Genomic DNA, 22,807 nt, shown 5'->3' with positions numbered 1-22,807 from the left:
GTGCACACAGACACACGTGCCCCCAGCAAGGAAAACCAATGTGACTTTTTCTGCTCTTTCTTTTCTTTAGCTGTTGGAGTTTGACAAGGAGTTGTCTGTCTTTAAGGACAGACTGTATGAACTGGACATCTCGTTCCCTCCCAGGTAAGGAACATGCTATTTAGGGGATGAACCCGGCCAGGAAGGCGGCATCTCCGCCCTCCCAGTCTCTGGTGCATTTGCATGTCTGTGTGTGCCGGTGTGTGCTGGGCATGAGTGTGTGCATTCTGTGTGCATCTGGAGTGTATCTACCATATCTGTGTGTACACAAGTGTGTTGTGCATGTGTGTGTGCACGTGTGCATGTGTGTGGACTTGTGGATCTGGTGCACATGTGCGTCTGTGTCTGTGTGTATCTGTGCATGTGTGTGCACATGTGCATCTGTGTGTGTGTGCGCACTTGTGCACGAGCGTGTGTGCACGTGGGCATCTGTGCACGTGTGCGTCTATGTGTATGTGTGCACCTGTGCATCTGTGTGTGCATGTGTGCGTCTGTGTGCACTTGTGCACGAGTGTGTCTGTGTGTGCACGTATACATCTGTGTGTGCACATGTGCATCTGTGTGTGCACCTGTGCATCTGTGTGTGCACATGAGCACAAGTGTGTGTGTTCTTGTGTGCATGGTGTTTTTGTTTGTGTGTGCACACATGCCTGTGTGTCCTGCAGTTGTGTGCAAACTGCGCCTTCTCCTGCCCTTTTCGTGACCTGAAGAAAGCAAGCAGCTGAGAGTAATAAGTAATTCTGTTATCTTTTTTCAAAAAAGGTTTTTTCCAATACGCAAAATACAGCCTTATCAGAGTTGCACACGAGCGGCCCACGGGGACTGTGTGTTATGGATCTTTCTGGGAGTATTGGGACCTCCAAATGCAGTGTGTCTACATGGGTGTGGATGTGTTTAAGGCATGCGTGTGTGTGCGCCTGAGTTTGAATGTGCAGATGTTGCGTGCTGTCCGTGGATGTGCAGGTGTTGCGTGGTGTCCGTGGATGTGCAGGCGTTGCGTGGTGTCCGTGGATGTGCAGACCTGGTGCAGACGTTGCGTGGCATCCGTGGATGTGCAGACCTGGTGCCAATGTGTGTGGGACATGCATCACACAGTTGTGGATGTGTGTGCACGAGGTGTGCTTGCATACATGGTTGCATATGTGAACATGAGTGAGAACATGTGACTCGTGTGTGTGTAGGACATATGCATGTGGCTGTGTGTTCTATGGGTGTGTGTGCACGTGTGTGTTCATGCATGGAGATGTGTGCCTGGGTGTGGGTGTTTGTGTGCGTTTCTATGCAGATTTGCTGGCACAGAGCAGTTCTCACTGTTGTTAGCTACAGGGGACTTCCACTGGCAGATGTGGACTTTGCCTCTCAGCTGGGAGCCGGAGGATGCAGCCTCAGAAAGCTGACTCAGGCTTTCCCAAAGTCAGAGGCAGCGCTGCGGGCTGAGCCTTGAAAGTGGCAGAGCACTTTGGTGTCCAGGGGAGTTTTCAGACAGGTCGGAGGAGCCTCTGGAAGGCAGTGGTGGCCCAGGCCTCCCACCCTCCTCACAAGCTCCTTCCTGTTCTGCAAAGGCACCAAGGCTCCCTGCCCCGCACACCAGCCTCATCCTGCAGGAGGTGCAGGAAACCCCAGGGGATCTCGGGCCCACGCCCCTCTTCCTGGAGGGCTCCCCACTCCCACTTGGATCTGAAGTCTGACTGCTGGAGACACAGGCCCCCAGAGAGACCCTCGTGTCCAGTGGCATTCCAGAAAGATCCGTGGACCCCGACCCTCAGCATTCCCAGGGTGCCCAGGCCGGCCGGGCTTGCTCCTCGGCATTTGGCTGTGTGAGAGCGGCTTCTGCTTTCCCACTGCTTCTGCCCTGCCAGGGGGTCCCGAGTGCCCCTGCATGCCAGGCTCGTCCACCTGCCACCTCACACTCTGCCCCGTGCAGCTTCACACCTGTCAGGATGTGTTGGCCTTCCTGTGCTTTCCTGAAGGCTGCCAGGGCTCTGAGGCCTTGGGGGGCATCCTTGCCACGGCCTGCCTGAGGCCTGTGTCTGCCCCAGCTCCTCAGAAGCTGGGAGCCGAGCCGCCATCTGCACCTGCTGGTCTGGCAGCATCTCCTTCCCACTGTGGCTCCCGGTTTTCAGAATCGTTTCATAGTTTTTGCTGTTGTGGTTTGAGTGAACACATTGCAAACTGGCCGAGCAGCCAAGTGCATCTTCCTGTCCCTGCCACCCAGTCCCCACCCCAGTTTTGGGCGGAGGTGAGCTCACTGCCTTGGAGCGGCTTGAGGCACCATGTCAGCATTGGTGGACAGGACCCTCCTGCGGGTGGCAGGCACTCCATGGGGAGATCCCGCACCTGCTGACCCTGGGAGGAGACGGCATTCCTAGCACAGAGCTCCAGGAACAGCCGTACCCCGGGCGTTGGTGCACACTGGCGGAGTGACGCCAGGAAACATATCATTGGCAGATGGGTCTGAAGACCAGCGGGGTCTTCTCCCGCAAAGTCGTTTGCCACTGATCCCATGGATGACTAGAACTCTGCTCGGAATGAATTGGAACTGAATGCTGTCATTTTGCCAGAAAGGGTGCTAATATTTCAGACATTCATACAGCCCTCAATTTTTGTCCTTAACTAAACGCACGGTTCTTCCTAGTGCTTTCTTTAGGGACAGCCACAAAAGTGACCTGTTTGAGGTGGTCAGAAGCAGGAGGGTGAGCAGGCGGGAAGGAGGCTGGCCAGACCTTGGGCTGCCTCTGCCTCCCCATGAAGAACTCTCGCGGGCGGGACCCTGTGCTGTAAGATGGTGCCTTCGGGCCGGGATGGCACCCGCGATGCAGCCTCCCAAAGGCCTTTCGTGCCATGTGCTATTTCCATTGGGTGTAATGTGTTAAAGCTCTACATATGTGCTTAGAATTACTGGGGGATGAGGGACCCATGGTGACAGGGATGAGTCTCACCCACTCTGGTCTCTGGAAACCAGGTGGCTGTGAGTGGATGCAGGGTCAGGCAGCTCTGAGTCAATGTGGGGTCAGGTGGCATCAGCCCTTAATGGTGAGCAGAGGCGGCGATGGGCTTCTTCACCCAGCATTGGTCTGCCCGGCTCCCCAGACGCCAGAGCCCTCAGGGCAGGACGTGTGGTGTGCGCCCGAACAGCAGCCCCGCAGCCCCCGCCCTGTAGCTCCTGACACGTGTGGCTCCCGGTACAGCCCAGGCTCAGGTGCTGGGGATTTGGACACCCCAGCGGTAGCATGGAGCCGCCGCCTTTTTGTGCATCCTAGCTAGAAGTGAATTTCTGATTTTTAGTTTAACTTTGAGAATTAACCGTCATTAACTCTAAGATAAACAGATTTAAGACGGCTCCACGGCAACCCCTCCACTGGCGTGACAGTCCGGCATTTCCAGGTGTTAGCATTTCTCGCCAAACCCCATATAAAACAGGCTGGCGAGGGCAGCGCCTCCGGAACCAGAGTCCCGGCTCTGCCCCCGACGCTGCAGAGTTGGGCACATTGCTCACCCCTCGCGGCCTCAGCGTCTCCCTAAGGATAGTACCATCTCCTCTGGGCAGGCTGAGCCTTCAGGCCCAGGCCTGCCCGACAGTACCGCCCCCACATCAGCCCCTCCGCAGCCAGAGAGCCCAACGCTCCCAAGTCACCACAGTGTCACAGGCCGTCAGGTGGCTCCTGTTACAGCTTCCAGAACGTGGGGGGCACTGCGTTTCCTCGTGGGGGCCGTGGTGCTGCTTCCGGAACGTGGGGGGCACTGCCTTTCTTCGTAGGGGCCGTGGTTCTGCTTCCGGAACGTGGGGGGCACTGCGTTTCCTCGTGGGGGCCGTGGTCCTGCTTCCGGAACGTGGGGGGCGCTGCCTTTCCTCGTGGGGGCCGTGGTGCTGCGCATAGTCAGCCCTCCCTCTTTGTCTGTGTGGACACTGTGTGTATGGAAGATGGGAATTGTCACATCCATTGCCTGGGGGCTCCCTGTGTCTGTGGACTCCTTACGTAGCGAAGAGACTGTGTCATTCTATTTATTCAGAAGAAAACCGCACGCTGCCATCGAAATGGCCCCGCAGAACCTCACTGGCCACCCCGGTGGCCCGGCCACTTCCCTCTTCCAGCTACCGAGGACCTTCCCAGTGGCCTGTGGCCCGGAGCTTCCCAGTGGCCTGGCCACTTCCCTCTTCCAGCTACTGAGGACACTGGAGCTTTTGTCCACATGTGTTCCATCTATTGGTCATTGCCATCAGTTTTTAAATATTTATTAGTTCATTTTAAAAGTAACAACAAACTCATTACACGTTTACATAAGTAACATTTTTGTGAAAAAAATACCGATGCATGGGGAAGGCACCTTCCATCGGGGCATGGTCTGGCGGCCGTGCACACAGGTCCCAGGAAATCCCAGCCACCCAGGGTGTGGGCGTCTCGATGTGGCTCGTCTGGCACCCAGTGCATGCAGCACCTTCCTCAGAATGGTGGAGCTCAGCGGAGGCGTCTGTGTGGTGGGGACACCGCCGGCCTCCATGAGGAATACATTTTCCAGCACCCTGGGGCCTTCCTGAAAGCTGAAATTTTGTCATTGGGAGCAAATGGCATCCGCTGCTGCTGGAAGCGACAGGCGCGTCCGCCCTTCTGCAGAAAACGCGTGTCAGCCACCAAGGTCTGAGTTACCACAGTCTGTCTGTCAGTCTTTCTGGCAAAACATGGTGTCTGTGAAAACGAGCAGCTGCTTTAGCTGACAACTCAGATGCAGGCATGCTCCCCTGAGAGACGAGGGCCATGTCGTCCCTCTGGGCAGAGGGCTCCCTGGAGGCCTCATCTCATCCCACCCAGCCCAAGACCCCATCTCCCAGGCCTGAAGTTGAACACAAGGAATGATTTTTCCTGCTTCACTCGTGAGTGGAGGTGGCTTTTTGTTTAGTGCTGAGGGATTGACCCTGGGAGAGACCCCACCTAACGCGGCCAGGCCTCTGCCTGGTTCCCATGCCAGCGCCAGCAGTTTTACCACTTTGGGCAACGTTTGCCACGTCCATGCAACGCCAGCTCTGTGAAATCAGCGAATATCGCCTTAGTGTCCTCGTGAATGCAGATCTCCCCTGGCAGACTGCTGCAGGGGTCCCAGGGACCCACGAGGCCACACGCCAACTCCAGAACTGCCCAAAACTTGGAAGTATCCCTAGTGCCCACGAAGAGTGGGACGGACACTCAGCACTGACACGGAGGCCACAGCAACCAGCCGCCACTGCACACCGCTGCAGAAGCGAGTTTAAAGCCGGGTGGCACAGGTGGAGAGGAGGTCCTGGGACCCCACGGGGTGCCATTGCTGCAGGCGGGGAATCACCTCCCACCGCCTTCTCGGGTGGAGGCCTCCAGGCTGTGGACCGAGCAGTGTGCGGTGAGCTGGTGAACACCCACTTCCCGTGTGTGCTTGGCCTTGTGTGTGCCTCACTGTGAAGTGAAGTTCACTGAAATAAATGGAAAAATTTAGAAGTTCTATCACTACTCGTCAAAACGTTTCAAAGTTTTCATTGCACTCAGAGCACGTTGAATGGGAAGAAATCACTCCCTCCCAAAGAAAGACGGACTCTCCGGCGGGAAAGGAGTGTTTTCATGGACCAAACAATTACTGAGCAAGATCAAGTTTTAACTTTTGAAAAAGACAAAAATATACGCAACACAGGAGTGAACTGCCCAGACAAGTCCAGCCAGAGGTCGTCTATCTTTAATGGACACAAATATTTTTAAATTAGGAATTAGGAGGCCCCTTTCAAACTTTCTGTGGGCCATAATTTACATTCTTCCGTCTTTAGATGTGTATTTATAGTGTAATAATTATCTACAAAATGAGCTCTACTTCCTGCAAGCTGCTCAGGAGGGAGCGAGGCCGCCCGTCCGCCTGGTGCTCACGAACCCTGGCTGCCTGCGGCTCCTACAGACTGTGGGACCTGTGCCAAAGGGGAGGATAGTGAGGGAACCCGTCCCACAGAAAGGCCTGCCAAGGGCTCTGGTCACCCCAAGAGCTTTGTCCTTCGAGATGTGGGCGAGGGGAGCACCCGAGACAGCCCCTGTCTCTGCTGCCCAGGCTGGAGTGCAGTGGTGATCTTGGCTCCCTGCAGCCCCATCTTCTGGGCTCAAGCAATTTTCCCCCCTCAGCCTCCCAAGTAGCTGGGGCTACAAGTGTGCACCACCACGCCTGGCTAACTTTTTTATTTTGTATAGAGGCGGGGTCTTACTATGTTGTCCAGGCTGGTCTCAAACTCCTGGGCTCAAGCGATCCTCCCGCCTCAGCCTCTCAAAGTGCTGGGATGACAGGTGTGAGCCCCCGTGCCCAGCCCCCCAGACCCTCTTGGAAGACGTCTGTGCTGCTTCCTCCTCCCACTCGGGAGCTTCAGTGTTACCGCAGCTGTAATTGTTTGGTTCTTTTTCTTTGGCCTTAGGGCCTTTTCCTTGTCAGGAGTTTCAGTGGCAGCTGGTGTGTTTGGAAGCCGGTGTCTGAAGCCAGCGTTGCCGGTGGTGCCTGCTAGCTGCACGGGAAGCCGCCTGTTGTCTGCTTCTCAGGCCCGTGGCGACCCTACCTGCCCAGCCCAGCCCAGTCTGCTCAGGTCCTAAAGCTGGGCCTTGTCAGCAGGGCCAGTCAGCCTGGCCACAGCAAACAATCTGCCATGCAGCCTACACAGGGGCCGCTGCCCGCATCCTGTGGAGAGGAAAGGGGCAGGCGAGCACAGGAGCACGATTGTTCACCCTGTCACAGCCACGCCCACACTGTGGGGGCGGATGCACGCGTCCTTTGTCTCCGCCCACGCAGCAGCACCCAACAGGTGTGCTTTCAGATAAGCCCACATGCCTGGCACTCCTGCGTCAGTCACTGGTGGGCAGCGTCCAGGCCCCGCGTCCTGCTTCTCCCTGGTGTGGCCCCGCCAGTGCCTCCCGCCCATGGGTACAGCAGTGGTGTGCAGTCCACGCTGGCCTTCCCCAGACCCAGGTGGAACCAGCCCCGCCTGCATTTCTCCCTGGGTGTTGGGGGCCAGAGCACCCCTGTCGGTGGTGCTGCCCCCGACAGCCAGGCCAGGACACCCTTCTCACCCAGGCTCCTTCCTCCTGTTGAGTCACCTGTGAACACTCCCAGGGCAGCCCCTCCTGGAGCAGATGGGCTGAGGAAGCTGCTTTCCCTCAGGCCTCCCTGTTCTCCTTTGCTCATCCCTGGAGCCCAGTCTGTCTGAGCAGCAATGCCCATCAGACCCTGTCCCATGGACAGAGGGCAGCTTGCTTCCTGCCACACCTGGCTTCTCTCCGTGCCCTGAGGGGGCGTCAGGTGGCACCGGCGCTCCGGGCTCCATGGGGTACACGGGGAGTGAGAACTGGTTCGGCTCCAGCTTCCTGTTTAGAAATCACCTTTGGTGTGCTGTGTCAGTCCCAGAACTCGCATTTACGCTGAACTGTGGCCCCAGGGTGCACCCCTGCTGGGTCCTACAGGTCCGTGTTGCTGCAGGTAAGACGCCCAGACCGGCCTCGCCGTGGGAGTGTCTGCAGTGGAGACGTCACTGGTGTGAGAGGCATGAGATGGAGGCTTCTGGAAGTTTCCTTCCAAACTGGCATCTCCCAGCCCTGCTTAGTTTCAGCTGCTCTCGTGGGCTCTTATGGGGCAGCGTCGTCACCTCGCTAGACCCTCATGTGGTGACCGTGGGGCCCCAGCCCAGCAGAAATGCTCCTGGCAGCAAGAGCCTGCCCTCCACATGCAGAGCGCCCGCAGCGGCGGCAGAGAGCAGCAAGGGCGAAGCAGGCTGCACCCACGGGCGGAGAGCAGCAAGGGCGAAGCAGGCTGCACCCACAGGCACATCTGTGTTGTGTCGGCTGGCGGAGGCCACAGTTTCTCTGAGCGCACACGCTGCTGCCTTCTCATCGCCGGGAATGTCCTGCTCCAGCACAGCCACGGCTGCCCTGAGAGACAGCAGATCCCACCTGTGCAGAGCGTCCAGGCCTGACCAGAGCCCCGCAGCCACTGCTCCCTGAACTTGGCCCGGCCGGGGGCTGCCCAGATGGTGTGGCTCAGCACAGCCACCATCCTTGGGAAGCTCAGGCCACCTGTGCAGGCCCTGATTGGGCACTCGTGGGGCGCACTGCCCCTGGACTGCCTGCCCGCCTGTGGGTACCCTGCAGGGAGCTGGCCAGGCCTCGGTGCCACTGCTGTGTATGCAGTGCACCCATGTCCGGGGGACAGTGGATGCGTGTCCGGGGCAGTGGATGCATGTCCAGGGGGCAGTTCTAGGGGGGCATTGGATGTGTGTCCGGGGGGGCAGTGGACGCGTGTCCGGGGGGGCAGTGGACACGTCGGGAGGCAGTGGACGCGTGTCCGGGGGGCTGTGGACGCGTGTCGGGGGGCAGTGGACGCATGTCGGGGGGCAGTGGACGCATATCCAGGGGGCAGTTTTAGGGGGGCAGTGGACGTGTGTCTGGGGGGCAGTGGACGCGTGTCTGGGGGGGGCAGTGAACACGTCAGGGGGGCAGTGGACGCGTGTCTGGGGGCAGTGGATGCATGTCGGGGGCAGTGGACGCATGTCTGGGCGGGCAGTGGACGCGTGTCTGGGGGGCAGTTCTAGGGGGGCAGTGGACATGTGTCTGGGGGGGCAGTGGATGCGTGTCGGGGGGCAGTGGACGCGTGTCCAGGGAGGCAGTGGACGTGTGTCCAGAGGGGTAGTGGACGCATGTGGGGGGGCAGTGGACGTGTGTCCGGATGCAGTGGACATGTGTCCGGGGACTGGACAGGAACCTACCTGCATCCAGTTTCCACTCGTGTCTACGGTTGGGATCAGCTGAGAAGCTCCTGAACAAGGTGACCCAGCCTCTCAAACGTGTGAAATGGGACAGGCCGCCAGGTTGCTGCTTCTGAAAAAACATGCAACTGTTCTATGCTCTGTGCTCTTCAGAAACATGCATAACACGTAGGCCCTGCGTAGGTTTTGCTTTTAACCAAGTAGTGACTGTGCCCCAGGCTGGGTGGAAGCCACGGCTCCCGCTGGAGCGCGGGGAAGGGTAGGGGCTCCTGCATCGGGGCAGAGCAAGTTCCAAGTCCCCAGCTGTTTCCAGATGGTTGGGCACAGGGCTCACAGGTGCCCCTGTGGGTGGGGCCCGGGGGGCATGGGAGGGGCTGCAGAATCCGCAGCTGTGGTGCCAGGATGGACCCAAAACTCAATCACGGCCAACAGGGAAACTTCACAGAGAATCAGATCCCAGTCGCGACAGGTGCTGTATGATATTTTGGAACTAACTGAAAAACTCTTGAGACACTGATGAAGGCCACGGAGATGTTGAGAGTCAGCAGACACTGCACTTAGGGCAGGTGGCTGAGCTCAGCCACAGGACCCCCAGGGTTCATTCACTCCAAGTGGAATTCATTACTACTTCAGTGCAGTCCCAAACGACATGCCCATTTGGGGGTGGATTTGCAGCCTTATGGGTGGGCCGGGCCCCCTGAGAACCTGCAGGCCCAGAAGTGGGGGCTGTGCTTGCATGTTCCATTCATCCGGAGGCTTGATAAGTCCACGTGTGTGTGGACTGCACTGCTGTGTGAGGGCAGGGCCGACGGCGGCTCAGAGACGCAGCAAGGCCGCTGAGGAGCCCAGATGAGCTGTGCCATGGCTGGCAGTGGGTGGTAGACACAGCCAGCAGACCCCGGGCGGTGAGGGATGCGCTCACTGTGTGGGTGAAGGGCTCCGCCCTCAGGGCTAGTGGCACCGCCGCGTGGCCAGTCCCACTCCCAGACCCACAGAGGGCATGGGCAGGCCCAGGAAGCAGTGAGTCAGGGACAGTCACGCCCCACCACAGCAGGGACCCAAGGCCACAGCCTGAGCACCTGGACGCTCCCCGAGGTGGGAGCGGCATTGGTCAAAGCAGAGACACAGGCGCCATACCCCACACCCCAGAGCTGCCTGCACTTAGAGGCGTTTCGAGCTGAGCCGGGCTGGGTCGCCTTGCGGAGGAGCGTCCTGGGGCCGGGTGGCCGGGCGGAGGAGCGTCCTGGGGCCGGGTGGCCGGGCGGAGGAGCGTCCTGGGGCCGGGTGGCCGGGCGGAGGAGCGTCCTGGGGCCGGGTGGCCGGGCGGAGGAGTGTCCTGGGACCGGACGACACTGGGGGGGCGGAGGAGCGTCCTGGGACCGGACGACACTGGGGGGGCGGAGGAGCGTCCTGGGGCCGGACGACACTGGGGGGGCGGAGGAGCGTCCTGGGACCGGACGACACTGGGGGGGCGGAGGAGCGTCCTGGGACCGGACGACACTGGGGGGGCGGAGGAGCGTCCTGGGGCCGGGGGGGGGGGGGGGGGCGGAGGAGCGTCCTGGGACCGGACGACACTGGGGGGGCGGAGGAGCGTCCTGGGGCCGGACGACACTGGGGGGGCGGAGGAGCGTCCTGGGACCGGGTGGCCAGGGGGAGGAGCGTCCTGGGACCAGATGACACTGGCTGCCATTTTGTTTCCATGGAGGTTTTCGTCATACTTTAGACCATGTTCAAAAACACCAACAAAACCAAAGCTCGACAGACAGTTTCATGCGGTAAAAGAAGGACTGGTGTGAAGATACTGAGCTGTAACTAAAATTCAGTCTCACATAAAAATAAGTTGGATATAGAACTTAAATTGTGAATTTGGTTTTATATTCTAGAAACTTCCAGACGTGTATGCGTTCCCCGGGTAGCGCTGGCCATTCTAAGGTGTTTTGGGAGAGAATTGGCACAGCCGTCCCTTTGGGGCTGAGGACGGCCCAAGCCGACCGGCTGACCCTCTGCCTTCGTGTCTCCCCAGCTACCCGTACAGTGAGGATGCCCGCCAGGGTGAGCAGTACATGAACACCCGGTGCCCGGCCTGGTGCGACCGCATCCTCATGTCCCCGTCTGCCAAGGAGCTGGTGCTGAGGGTGAGTGTGTGCTGCCCCGGCCCTGGGTGCAGAGGGACGTGGAACGCTGGGTCTGGTCTGGCCCGGCCTGGTGACAGGGCCCTGGGGACGGGGGCACCCAGTCTGGGGAATGCTGCCAGGTTGGGCCCTGACCTCATCCTGCCATGAGCTGCACCCCAGTGCTGGGTCACCTCCAAGCCAGCACCTGGGCTGGGGAAGCAGCAGATGGAGCCGAGTTCCTGGGCCACGGGCAGCCGGCATCGTCGTGAGTTTGAAATACACACGGGTGGTCGGCAGGAAGTGTTTTCAAATGGTAGTTCATTGTATCCTTGGAAGTCAATGTGCTCTTGTGCATTCGAGCACTCACAGACCGTGAAGCACAGTAGAAATGTCTGAGGTTGTTTTGCTAAGTTGTAAATCAGAGCCAGATTCATTTGGAGCCTTGATAAGTTAAAAATGAATGGGCAGCATTTTCAGGAGATGACCTGGGCCTTGGGAAATTTTCAGATTTCCTGTGACTTTTTTTTAATAAATAATTTTGTTGTTGTTGTTGTTGTTTACAAAAAAGGAGATAGGGGCTTGCTTGCTACATTGGTCAGGCTGGTCTCAAACTCCTGAGCTCCAGCGTTCTGCCCACCTCGGCCTCGCCGGGATTACAGGACTACAGGTGGGAGCCACTGTACCTGGCCAATCTTGTGATTTTTTGGTTCCCACATTTTAACATACAAGGAGTGTTTTCAGAAGAATCAATATCTGAATTGGTTTTGTCAACCCCGTGAATGAAAATTAAATGGCGATAATAACGAAGCTTGCAGGCGGGAGTGGGAACTGCAGCTGTGCCAGCACCCAGAGCCGGAGCCTCTGACCATGGCGTGGGTGGGCAATTGGAAGGAGGCTGGCGACTTTGGTGGTACCACTGCCAGTCTGGTGGGTTCTGCCCACCCTGTCCACTGTCCCAGGCCCAGAGCAGGGACAGGAGCCCCTACTAACCCCGACCTCAACACCAGCTGCGTGAGGCTCCTGTTGTCCTGCACTGCCCGTCTGTGTCCCTGTGCCAGATGGTACCAGACCCCAGGCACAACAAGCACCTGGGTGCAGGTGCGCCCTCAGCAGGGCAGGGACCCTCTGCAGCCCCGGTCCCTGAGATGCACCCTGCTGGCCTCCGCCACGCGGCTCTGTCTGCCGGGCCAGGTTCCTTACTGTTCCTTCCTACATCCTGGAGCACCCCGGGTGCAGCCTGCCCTCTGTCCCTGGCTCTGCTGTGAGGAGCCTGCCTGGCGCGGGCCTGGGCTAGAGGCAGGGCCTCTTGGCCAGAAGTCCCTGGGGTCTGCAGCCAGCCTGGCTCCTCTGCAGCCCCACCTCTGGCCTGTGGGCAGGGCCTGTGCCCATCACTGAGGAAGCATGCTGGCCACAAGCCCGAAAGCCCAGGAGTGGGCTCGGCCCGGAGCCTGGCTGTGGACGCACCCCTGCCCCTCTAGCTGGGCTCACTGGTGGGCACGCCAGTCCCTCGGTGCCACATGGTGGGTGCTCCCACCTGCCGGCGCTGAGAACAGGTCGGGCATGTGGAGCCCAGGGCTGCCGGCAGGGCAAGAGCCTCCCAGGGACTCAGGCACAGATGCCATCCCCGGGAAAACGTCAGAGGTCACGCAAGTGCTGATTGGTGAGCAGTGCCCAAGGGCAGAAGGCTGGCAGGGCTGTGGCCTCCCCACATTGTGCTGTCATTTCCAGGGCTCTGCCAGCTCACGGCATGGCAGCATTGAGCCCGTTTTCCAATCACTCACAGCCTCTCGGGTTCTCTGGACCCGGGACTTGTCAGTTTACACTCAGGGTGGGGGACAGAGCCTCACAACGCACACCTGGCGGCCTTTGACAGCCCCCGCCTCCTGGGGCCAGAGTTTGGACAGGCTTTTCCCATGAGGCCACCCAGTGGGCAGTGGGCGTGCAGCCCAAGCAGACGGGCACCGGGCGCACTCCGCAGCCTCATCCATCATGACACGCGCCGTCACCTCGTCACCAAGCTCCATTCTGCCTCCGCGGCCCTAAAACACCGAAGGGGGCTCGGGACGCGGGCGGTGCTGCTTGCGAGCCTCGGTGACAAGTGTTCAGTGAGGTGTGCGGCGTGCTGCCTGTGCCCACCGTAATTTGTTTATCTGTCCAAAGATTATGCAGTTGAAAATCCACAATTTTATGCTGCCTTTGTAAATTACCACGCTGCGTTTGATGAATGTTTCCCCACTTCCGTGGAGGCGCCGTTCCATCCGCGAGGCGGGAAGGTGCTCATGCATGCAGTGCCGAAGCTTGTGTTTTCATCCCTTCTGGCAGGCGCCCATGCTGGAAAGTAAATCTGACCTTAAGCTTCCCACTGCATTAAAGATAATTCAGTTTTAACTCGATAGTCTCAGATGCTTCAGCTGTGGATATAAAATTCCAGAGCCGAGTGCTGACCAGCAGCAAACCCCTTCCCCAGGCGCCCGGAATACAGGCACCCGCCGGGAAATGCGCACACAGCCGTGAATTACTATGCACAGATTGCTTTGTGTAGTGGTATGGAATTCGGTGTCTGTTCTCATTTGAACACTGAGTTCTAAGCTCATAGAACAGTCAAAAACAAATGAAAGTGGGAAGAGTGGAACTACATGGGCTGCCTCAGTCAGAGGGCACACCCGCACAGAAAGCTGGGGCTGCACCACTCCTGTGAACAGGGTCCCCTGCAACTCCCCCGAGAGCCCAGGAGCATGTCCAGGCGAGGGGAGCTTGGAAGCGGGGCCAGCACTTGACTCCGCACACGACCCCTCCTAGAGGCAGATACCTCTTGGCCGAAAGGGCCAGGGCCAAGGTGCTGAGGTGCTGCCACGCCACCAGAGCCTTTGGTCCGTGGGCTGGCCTCTCTCTCAGGGGCCAGGCAGGACGGGTGGCAGAGGCTGGGGAGGTACTTGCAGGGGCCGAACCCCCATCTCTCTGCCCCCACAAAACCCTGATGTTCCTGCTGGTCAGCTCCCCACTGGACCCAGGATGCCTCACCTCCCCACACCCACCTATCTCTGTTTCCCCTTTCCAGTCGGAGAGCGAGGAGAAGGTTGTCACCTATGACCACATTGGGCCCAACGTCTGCATGGGAGACCACAAGGTGACGTAGACTGAAGTCCAGGGGCCGGGCTGGTGGACTAGGGAGCCGGGGAGCTGGGGCCGGTGGGCGGGTGGGAGCTGGGGCTGGCAGGCAGGTGGGTGGGGGTTGGCCAGTCTCTGCTCTCCTGCTCTCCTGTCTTCTTAGTCTGACTCTACAGAGTAGGCCAAGTTGGTCTGTTTTGATTTAATTTTAATAAAGTATCATAAGCTAGGTGGGTAAGTAGGAAGAAGGCAGAAATGACTAGTTACAATAGAATAAAATACATCATTTTACTATTTGTAAAAAACGTCCACTGCTGATCGTTTCTGACGGCTGTTTTGCAAGTACGCAGCCGCAGTGTTTTAATGGCCTTCTTGGGGAAGGCTCACCATCAGCCGGGGAGCTGGGGTGAGGGCACTCCCACCGTGTGCCAAGGGGCGGCACTGGCACAAATGGTTTATTCAGGCAACTGCACCTCGAGAGTGTGCACAGGTGACATATCAAATCTCATTTTCAGCCAAATAAATGAGTTACCTTCTTCCACGTTGGAGGCCCAGAGCTGTGAGCCCCAAACACATGCCAAGAAGGCGCTGGACCTGCCGGGTGCAGCAGAGCCGAGGATGGGAGAGCCTCCCTTCCCCGCTTCATTCGGGGCCTGTTTAGCCATTATTTTAGATCAGTTTTCCCATTAAGTTTTCACCTGGAAATAACACCTTCCTTGCAAAACCTCTCATGGCCGGCCTGGCTCCAATTCCACATTCACGGGGCTCCCAACCCCTGCTCTGCGGTGGCTGCACACAAGGGCCGAGCTGCCTCTGCTGGCCATCAGCTCCTCCCAGCCCGGTTCATGGCTGCCCTTGTGAGACGCAGGGTCCAGGGGTGAGGCGGGAGATGGCGGCGTGTGCTGGGCTGTCCCGCATGCACCGTGCTGACGCCCTCCTCTCTTCCTGCTGCAGCCCGTGTTCCTGGCCTTCCGAATCATGCCCGGGGCAGGTAAACCTCATGCCCGTGTGCACAAGTGTTGTGTCGTGCAGTGACGTGGTGGTAAATATGACTCCTCCCTCTAGTTCAGCTTTTACACAGCTTTTCCTGGTGCATTTGTTCCTTTAACAAATTACGAATTCCATGCCAGGGAAGAGATGCCAGCGCCACGAGAGGACCCTTCGTGAGCCCTCCCTGTAGCCGTGTACTGAATACGCACCTTCAAAGCTGCATCGAGAACCCACCCAAGCGCCACCTGCTAGACGGCCAGCCCCACACTTCGCTTCAGCCTCCGGACCATTCCGGAACAGCCTCACATACCTCACTGTCTCGTCTGTTCATGTGACATTAAGTAGAAATATTGGTTTTTTAAAAATAAGTCACAGTCCTGTTGTCAAAACTCTAATAGACAGCAAAGAGGGTCTGTACCGTAGACTTCACAGTTTTCAGTTTTTAATGATTGTCAGTGGAGGGGCTTCTCCAGCACAGAGACCCCACCCCTCCCCCGTGTCCAGAGACCCCCCTCTGCCAGGTGGAGGTGTGTCCAGGGGCTGGGGAAGCCGAGATGGGCGCTCCCTCTGCCGGCCGGCAGCGTGGCCCCCAGCATGGCGAAGGGTCTGTCTCTGCCGATGCCCCTTCCGCGGCACTCTGCGCCGTGTCACATGGTTTTTGAATCACACTGCAGCTGCTTTCCATTTTTATATATATATAAATATATATAAATATATACTTTTTAAAAATAATTTATAAATCTTACCAAAACTTATGCTAAATGTACTTTCCAATATGAATGCACAAGAGAGTCCCATCAGCAGGCAGCATCGGAGTCTAGGAGCTCAGCTGTGTGTCCATCAACACACACATTCGTAAAAAAACACATGGCCTCGCCATCGTGGGTGAAATCGGCCCCATAGCACGTCTGCACTGGCGGGCCGTTACTCCCGTGCCGTTCTTCTGTGTAATATTAAGAACTGAATGTGAAGTTTATAGCTAGCCTGGGTGTACCTTTTAAGAATTTTGTAAACCGTTTGTCTGTCTTTTGTTACTGTTTTATGGTGCCAAGTATTCTACATTACAACAATAATATCATGGGAGAAATAGAAATAGCCTAGTTTGCTTCCAATAGAAATTGCTTTTAACATGGGCTGTATATAAAAATATTAAAGAGAAACAAAACTGTACATTTCCTCATTGCTCCGCTACAAACAACCCATGTAATAACCTTGTTGCAAATATTTTTCTCCTAGCACTAAGTACAGCATTAAAAGGTGATTAGAGAGTCTGTTGATGAAACACAAATATATGTTTTATTGATTTTACTTTAGAACACTACAGAGTTCCTGGACCGGGTGAAGGCATTAGGTGGGTGTTTGTTTTTGGATAAATCACTACCATTGCAAGTGACTGCTGTCCGCTGCGGAATCTGCTCTTGGTGGAAGGACCGGTCCCTGTCCCTGCTGTGGTTGCCACTGTCCGCAGTTCAACACGGAGTCCGACCCACGGGTTTCAGCTGTTGGTCGTTCTGAGGGCCTTTAGAAGTGACTGGCCTGGTTCCTAAGCAATAAAATTGACCATGGTGAAAATAGTCCCGTGTTGCTTTGTTTTCCTTCCTTTCCCTTCTCCTGCCGCCTTTGAAATGCTAACTCAGGGGAGCGGCCTCCTGTATACCCTGTTACTTGAGATCAAGCTCATTAGAAATCCCGGCATTTCACTGTATCACACACTGTCACAAAACACCAAGCCAGCCGGGCGCGGTGGCTCACGCCTGTAATCCCAGCACTTTGGGAGGCCGAGGCGGGCGGATCACAAGGTCAGGAGATCGAGACCACGGTGAAACCCCGTCTCTACTAAAAATACAAAAAATTAGCCGGGCGCGGTTGTGGGCGCCTGTAGTCCCAGCTACTCGGGAGGCTGAGGCAGGAGAATGGCGTGAACCCGGGAGGCGGAGCTTGCAGTGAGCCGAGATCGCGCCACTGCACTCCAGCCTGGGCGACAGAGCGAGACTCCGTCTCAAAAAAAAAAAAAAAAAAAACACCAAGCCGCTCCTTGAGAGGAGAAAAACAGCCTTTTGGACCTTCTACTGTAATAAAGGATTTATCCCTCATCATTTTAAAACAGGATTATATAAATGCTTTGCCTTCCTCAAAACTTTAAAACTGGAAGCCCGTCTGCTCTGCGCTGAGCTGAGAGAGGCTCCCCACAGAAAAGCGTTGCTTCTGCCCTTCAGGTTGCCTCCTTGTGAAGGCTGCCAAGAGCCTAAAACAAAATGCGCCGAGTTGAAGCCGCTTGTATTTCTCTTTAACGTTTCCGAAAATGCCTTCCAAGAGAAATCGTACCAGCGCAATGATAAAATTATTTACATTTAATTTTTTAAAATTAAAACGCAACAGTCCCATTAAGATGCAGCGATGGGCAGACCCGGCCACAGAGGCTGCGGGAGGGTGGGCGGGTTTTGTCAGCCGGAGTCACAGCCCCGCGGAGCTGGCGGCGTTTCAGGGCAGCCCCTGGCCGGGCGCTGCGGGCCTCGCCCGGGGGCCTCCCGCTCCCTGACCCCGCGTGCCCCGCGGGAGGCCCCGCCGTTCCAGGGCGGACTTATTTCGGATTTCTCTTTGCGACCCTAGTTTGGAAGAAACTGCCTCCCACCGCGGAAAGATACAGCGGGAAGGTGACCGAAGGGCCACCGTGCAGCCGTTCAGACCCGGTTCCACCGGCTGAGCCCAGGGCGCGCCTGTGGGATGCTCCGCTTACGCGCAGAGGGATTTGGAAATAATCAGAGCAAACCCCTCGGCCGAGCGGGAACCGGTGCCCGGCGGCGACCAGTACGCGGCCCCAAAGCGGGAAAAGCGAAGAAAGAAAAACGTCCCGCGGGGACTCGAGGCGGGTACGCGGCTCACCCGCCCTTTCGGGGCCCCCCAAGCGCGTCCGAATCCGCCCCGAGGCGAGGCGGGCCGGGCCGTACCTGCTGCTCCGTCCCCGGCTCTGTCCCGGCCTCCTGGCGGCTGTCGCTGCGGTTCCTTCCCGCGGGCTGGGCCCCTTCCCTGCGCCTTCGCCGCCTCCTCGCGCCTGTCCGGGGCCCGCAGCCTCCGCACCGGGAACCCGGAGGACCCGAGGCCGCCGCGCGCCCGAAGTCGGGTCCCGCAGGGGCGAAGCCGCGGCCGGGGAGGGGCCGCCTCGCTCCGGGTTCGAGACGGAAGAAACACGCGGCGCAGGCTCCGGAGCGGCGGCTCCGACGGGGACGCGTTAAATAATTTATTGATGATACAAAGCGACTCGCGCCCACCGGGGCCGCCCCCGGATTCTGCAAAAATAGACTCGCCCCCACCCCGCGCGTCCTCACAAGGCGTCCCCCGCGCCGCCGCCGCACGGGCTGAGCAGCGCCAAGTTCGAGGGTTTGTGCTTCTTGAGCAGCCGCGTGATCTTCTCGTCGTCCGAGTTGGGGTCCAGGGGCCGGTTGTATTCGTCGTCGTCCTCCGCGTCCGAGCCGCCCACCTTCAGCTTCTCGGCGTCGGAGTCCTGCTTCTTCTTGGCCGACGCCATCTCCGCCGCGTGCCGCTTGCGCCACTTGGTCCGGCGGTTCTGGAACCAGACCTGGGGGCGGACGGGGCGGTCAGGCGGCCGCGGGGCCCGGGGCTGGCGCTGGGGCTGTGGCCGTTCGCAGGACGCGGGCCCCCGGCTCTGCTCTCCCGGGCCCCGCCGCGCTCACCTTCACCTGGCTCTCGGTCATGCCCAGCGAGTAGGCGAGACGCGCGCGCTCCGGGCCCGCCAGGTACTTGGTTTGCTCGAAGGTTTTCTCCAGCGCGAAGATCTGCTGGCCCGAGAAGGTCGGGCGCGAGTGCTTCTTCTTCCCGTCCTTGTCCAGGACGCCGCTGGCTGGGGCTGCAAGGGAGGGGAGGGGAGGGGGGTCAGCGGCCGGCGGGGTCCCCTCCGCGCCCTCCCGCCCCGCACCCCCCGCGCGGGCCACTCACCCGGGCCGGCCAGACGCGGGTCCCTCCACGGCGCGCCCTGCACCACGCCGGGCCAGAAGATGGGCGGACGCCCGGGCAGCTCGGCCAGGGGCTTGGGGTAGCCGCGCGCCACGGCGGCCGCGGGTCCAAAGTAGACGCCGGCGGACGAGGCGAGCCCGTTGAGCCGGGGCAGTCCCCCTAGGAGGCCCCCGCCCGCCGCGCCCACGGGCCGGCCCAGGATGTCGCTGATGCCGTGCGGGGTCCCGAGCGGGAGCTGCGCGCCCAGGCCCCCCAGCGCGGGCGCCTTGAAGCCGGCCGGACCCTGCAGCGCGTAGGGGAACAGCGACGTCTTCATCTCGGCCATGTTGTGCAGCGCGGCCAGCGGGGCACTGCTCAGCACGAACGCGCCCGGGCGGTTAGTGTCCATGGGCGCCGCCGCCGCCGGCCCGGGCTCCCATCCGGGCCCCGCCGCCGCCGCCCCTGCCCGCCGGCCCGGGAAGTTTGCGCTCGGCCCGGGCGGGCGTCGGCTGCAGCGCGGGGCGCGGGGGGCGGGCAGGCGGCTCCGGCGTGGGGCGGGCGGGCGGCGGCGGCTTCGGGGCCGGTCGGAGCCGCGCCGCGCGGGACGGACGCGCTGATAACGGGGGCCCCCGGGGCGCGGCGCGCGCGCTGATTGGCTGCGGACCCTGCGGTCCGGCCATTGGCCAGCGCCCCCCCCCCCCGCCCGCGCGCCCCCGCCGGCCGCGCACTCCATGAAGGGCCCATTAGCGCGGCAGGTGCCTCCCGGGCTGTAAATTCGCCCCCTGATTTATCTCCCCGGGGACGAAATAAATCCCGCTCGGATGGGAGTTTAGTTAGGCAAAGGTTTTCATGCGAAATCAGGAAAAAATACGAGAACATATTTTATTAACGGAAAGAATGCAGATTTGAGCACCCGCCCGCGCGCTCCGAGTGCCCCGCTGGGGAAGAGCCCCGGCCCGCGCCCCCGTCGCGACTGCTCGGCCGCCCGGGGCTGCGGTGGGTGTGGGCGGCCGCGGACGCTGGCGGGGAACGCGCTCCCGGCGGGTCGGGGCCACAGGAGGGCGGAGGGCACGGGCCTCGGAGTCCACGGAATCCACGGGCCTCACGGCCGGGCGAGGCTCGCACGGAGCTGCCTCTGGTTTCGCCGACACGCGGCCGGCGCGGTGGAGGAGTGAGGCCGGCTGGAGCGGGGCGGGCAGGCGGGTCCCGGGACCACACGCACTGCCCGGCGCTTGCCCGCTGGGGGTCCCCCAGGATGTGACGCGGGCCCACGACTTCGCCCACGGGCCGCCTCTCGCGAATCCCCGGCCGGGGGAACAGAGACCAGGGCGGCCTCAGCGCGGAAGCCCAGTCCAGGGCCCGAACGTGGGTGCGGGTTGGGCGCGCAGCGGCAGAAACGCGGCCTTAGACGCGCGCGCGAAGCCTGTGACCCCCCGCCCCACTCCCCCGGCACCGGGAGCCGCTCGCTCATCCCGCAGACCGGACGGTGAGATGACTCCGAGCCCCGCGCAAGGCGGCCGCGAGCAAACCCTCCGACCTCTGGGGTGGCGTCTCGTATTAATTTAGGGACACGGGGCGGCTGTGATTATGACCCACGGCCCGTGGGGAGCCCCGAGTGTGTGCGCAGGGACCGCCGCTGCGTGGCCTCTTTCGGGCCTGGGGGAGTTTCCTTCGCAACGACTTTCCCGTTTCGCCCCGGCCGCCAGGGGGTCGGTGCCGCGGAGGAAGGAGGCGCTCAGGGCTCGGGCCCGGGGTCTCACGTCCGCTCCCTCCCGCCCTGCTCCAGAGTCCGTTTTCGTTTTGTGCAGGTCGAGGCGGGGACTTGGCGCGGTCGGCCGCTCCTGGGTGGTGGCTTGGAAAACTCCGGGGCAGTGGGACGGCCGCCGCTGCCTCTGCTGTGCGCGCTCGGGGCTGCCCCGGCGGCTTCCCCTCCGCTGAGGTGCAGCCCCGCGTTCACGGAGAGTTCGCTTCCCCCGTCGGGTCCGCACTCAATTGGGATTGGAATTCGATTGGGCGCGGCTGCCCCGCCAGTGATCGGCCCCCGCGGAGCCTGGCCCGGGGACCCCCAGCGCCCGCCCGGCCCCGAGACCCGCCTTGCCCCGCTGCCTCGGAGGAAACACGAGGAAGGGCCCTCCCGGGTCGGGTTCGGGCCCCTCCCAGCACCCCAAGGCGACGGCGCCCGCGGCACAAGGCTCGGGCTCTGAGCTGAGACGCGGGAACTGCGGGCGGGCGGGGAGGGGGGCAGGGCGGAGTGCGCGGGGCGAGGGCCGCTGTGGCCCTGGGACCCCTACTCCACGCGGCCGAGCAGACCCTGGGCGGGCCGGGAGGGGCGCGGGTCGCCCGAACTGAGGCCGGGGAGGAGCACGCGGGCAGGATGGCGGGAGGAAGCCGCGCTCCGGACCGGCTCCGGCTCCTCTCACACCCCGGAGGGGCGGGGCGGGGGGCATCGTTAGCGCTGTTTTATGGCTGAGGAAACACGGACCTGGAGGCGCTGCGCTGCGGCCCGGCGGCCCTGGGTCTGTCTGCGCCCCCGGGTCCTCCCTGGGCTGCCGCGGGAACGCGTGGGGTCGCGGGTGGGGCTGGCGTGTCACTGGCTGCGGAGCGTGCGGCTCTCCAGGGCCCAGAGGCGCGGGATGGGGTCCAGGGTGAGTTGGGGTCGCAGAGGAGCCGGGTAAGGGGGGTCCCTCTCCCACGTTTTTCTAAGCCGTGGGCGTCTTGGCGCGCTCTGCAGGTGCCGCGTCCTACCCGGCTCCCCGGTCTGCGCCCCACGCGCTCTCCGGCCCTCCTCCCCCAGGGGCTGCGAGCGGGTCCGGTGGCTTCAACTGCGCTTCCCGGCGCGCACTCCGGGCCCCGCCTCCTCTCCAGCTCCCGCCCGCACCTTTTCTCCTGCGCCCCCCGGCGCCGCCCTCTCGGAAACCACCGAGACAACGCCCTCTCCTCCCGGGAAGGTCCGAGCGCCTCCGACCAAGATGCCTTTGCCTGGGCTCCGCCGCCCGGCGGCCCCACTGCCTGGAGAGGTTCGCGATGCCACCTCCTGGCCTGGGAGCAAACGTCCTGAGAGGAAGGCTGCGGGCATCGGCGCCAACGCTCCTCGCTGGAAAACCGAGGGCGTGGGGTTTGGCAGAGGCCGTTCAACGTTTGTTTTATTTGTTCAGCCTGTATTTGTGGGGCTCCTACCACGCCCGGGCTGTCCGGAGGGAGCAACGTGAACGCGGCGGGCCCCGGGCGCGGGCAGATCAGAGCAGCAAACGCGCTGCACCTGCACCCCCGCGGCGTCTGCAAGGGGAGCGGGCGATGGGGAGGACGGCGGGTGTCTCGGCCGGGAAGGAGAGCGGCGTAGGCCCCGGTGTCCCCGTCCGGTGTGCGCTGGGGGCTGAGGGGGAACTCCACACAGGGAAGGAGCCTGCATTCGCCTTCGGCCGCCCAGGACATGGAATTCACAAAGCCCTGATTTATCACTGAGGTGACTTGTCCCGCGCAGCCCTAGGCGAGTTGCTAAGCTGCCCGCCCTGACCGCGCTCCCCGCCGGGTCTCCTGGCAGTTCCCGGCAAAGGCACTGCTTTGTCTTTTTTCCTTAAATGAGCGAGTTCCCAGCCTCTCCAAGCTTGACAAGGCAACCACACCAGGCATTCCAGACCCAGACGGGGCCTCCCTGGGGTCCTCATGACGAAAGAACAAAAAAAGGCCCAAGATGACCCAAGGGACCCCTCTGGGGTGCCCACCCCCGGAAGCGGAGAGGTGGGGTTACCAGGGCCCCTCAGGAGCCCGGGGCCAGGCGGGGTGCCTCTGCTGCTTGGAAACAGAGGAACCCACCAGGATGCTCTGCAATTGCTAGAGGAAGGGGAAGGGGGGCTGGAGA

At 60.7% G+C, this 22,807-nt stretch overlaps 2 protein-coding genes across 8 annotated transcripts in view; one reads left to right on the top strand and one right to left on the bottom strand.

The window, feature by feature from the left end:
* LOC105471065 (inositol polyphosphate-5-phosphatase A) overlaps window positions 1–16,573 on the top strand; it is a 248,908-nt gene extending 232,335 nt beyond the window's left edge. For all 7 annotated transcript variants that reach the window (XM_011723416.3, XM_011723425.2, XM_011723445.2 and 4 more), the window contains exons 12-16: window positions 71–144; window positions 10,809–10,920; window positions 13,958–14,026; window positions 14,962–15,049; window positions 15,138–16,573. In XM_011723416.3, the coding sequence (XP_011721718.1) occupies window positions 71–144; window positions 10,809–10,920; window positions 13,958–14,026; window positions 14,962–15,042 (336 nt within the window). In that variant the 3' untranslated portion in view covers window positions 15,043–15,049; window positions 15,138–16,573. The remainder of the gene's footprint in view (window positions 1–70; window positions 145–10,808; window positions 10,921–13,957; window positions 14,027–14,961; window positions 15,050–15,137) is intronic.
* A 1,617-nt stretch (window positions 16,574–18,190) lies between these two features.
* Window positions 18,191–19,533, bottom strand: LOC105471053 (NK6 homeobox 2). The gene is made up of 3 exons (XM_011723399.3): window positions 18,952–19,533; window positions 18,690–18,862; window positions 18,191–18,574 (listed from the first exon to the last, which is right to left on the bottom strand). The coding sequence occupies exons 1-3, from the start codon at window positions 19,355–19,357 to the stop codon at window positions 18,320–18,322; spliced, it is 834 nt and encodes a 277-aa protein (XP_011721701.1). The 5' UTR covers window positions 19,358–19,533; the 3' UTR covers window positions 18,191–18,319.
* Window positions 19,534–22,807: the final 3,274 nt, after the last annotated feature.

This window comes from Macaca nemestrina, chromosome 9, assembly GCF_043159975.1.
Source record: "Macaca nemestrina isolate mMacNem1 chromosome 9, mMacNem.hap1, whole genome shotgun sequence".
Taxonomy (NCBI): domain Eukaryota; kingdom Metazoa; phylum Chordata; class Mammalia; order Primates; family Cercopithecidae; genus Macaca; species Macaca nemestrina.
The sequence above is the reverse complement of the archived record's forward strand: the minus strand, read 5'-3'. Positions and strand labels throughout refer to the sequence as shown.

Bases quoted from the DNA above. Each gene is read 5' to 3' on its own strand.
- LOC105471053 (XM_011723399.3), bottom strand. From the start codon at position 19,357: ATGGACACTAACCGCCCGGGCGCGTTCGTGCTGAGCAGTGCCCCGCTG. The intron at 18,863-18,951 runs GTGAGTGGCCCG...CCTCCCTTGCAG, and splicing joins CCCGCGTCTGGCCGGCCCGG to CCCCAGCCAGCGGCGTCCTG. The intron at 18,575-18,689 runs GTGAGCGCGGCG...GTCCGCCCCCAG, and splicing joins TGACCGAGAGCCAGGTGAAG to GTCTGGTTCCAGAACCGCCG.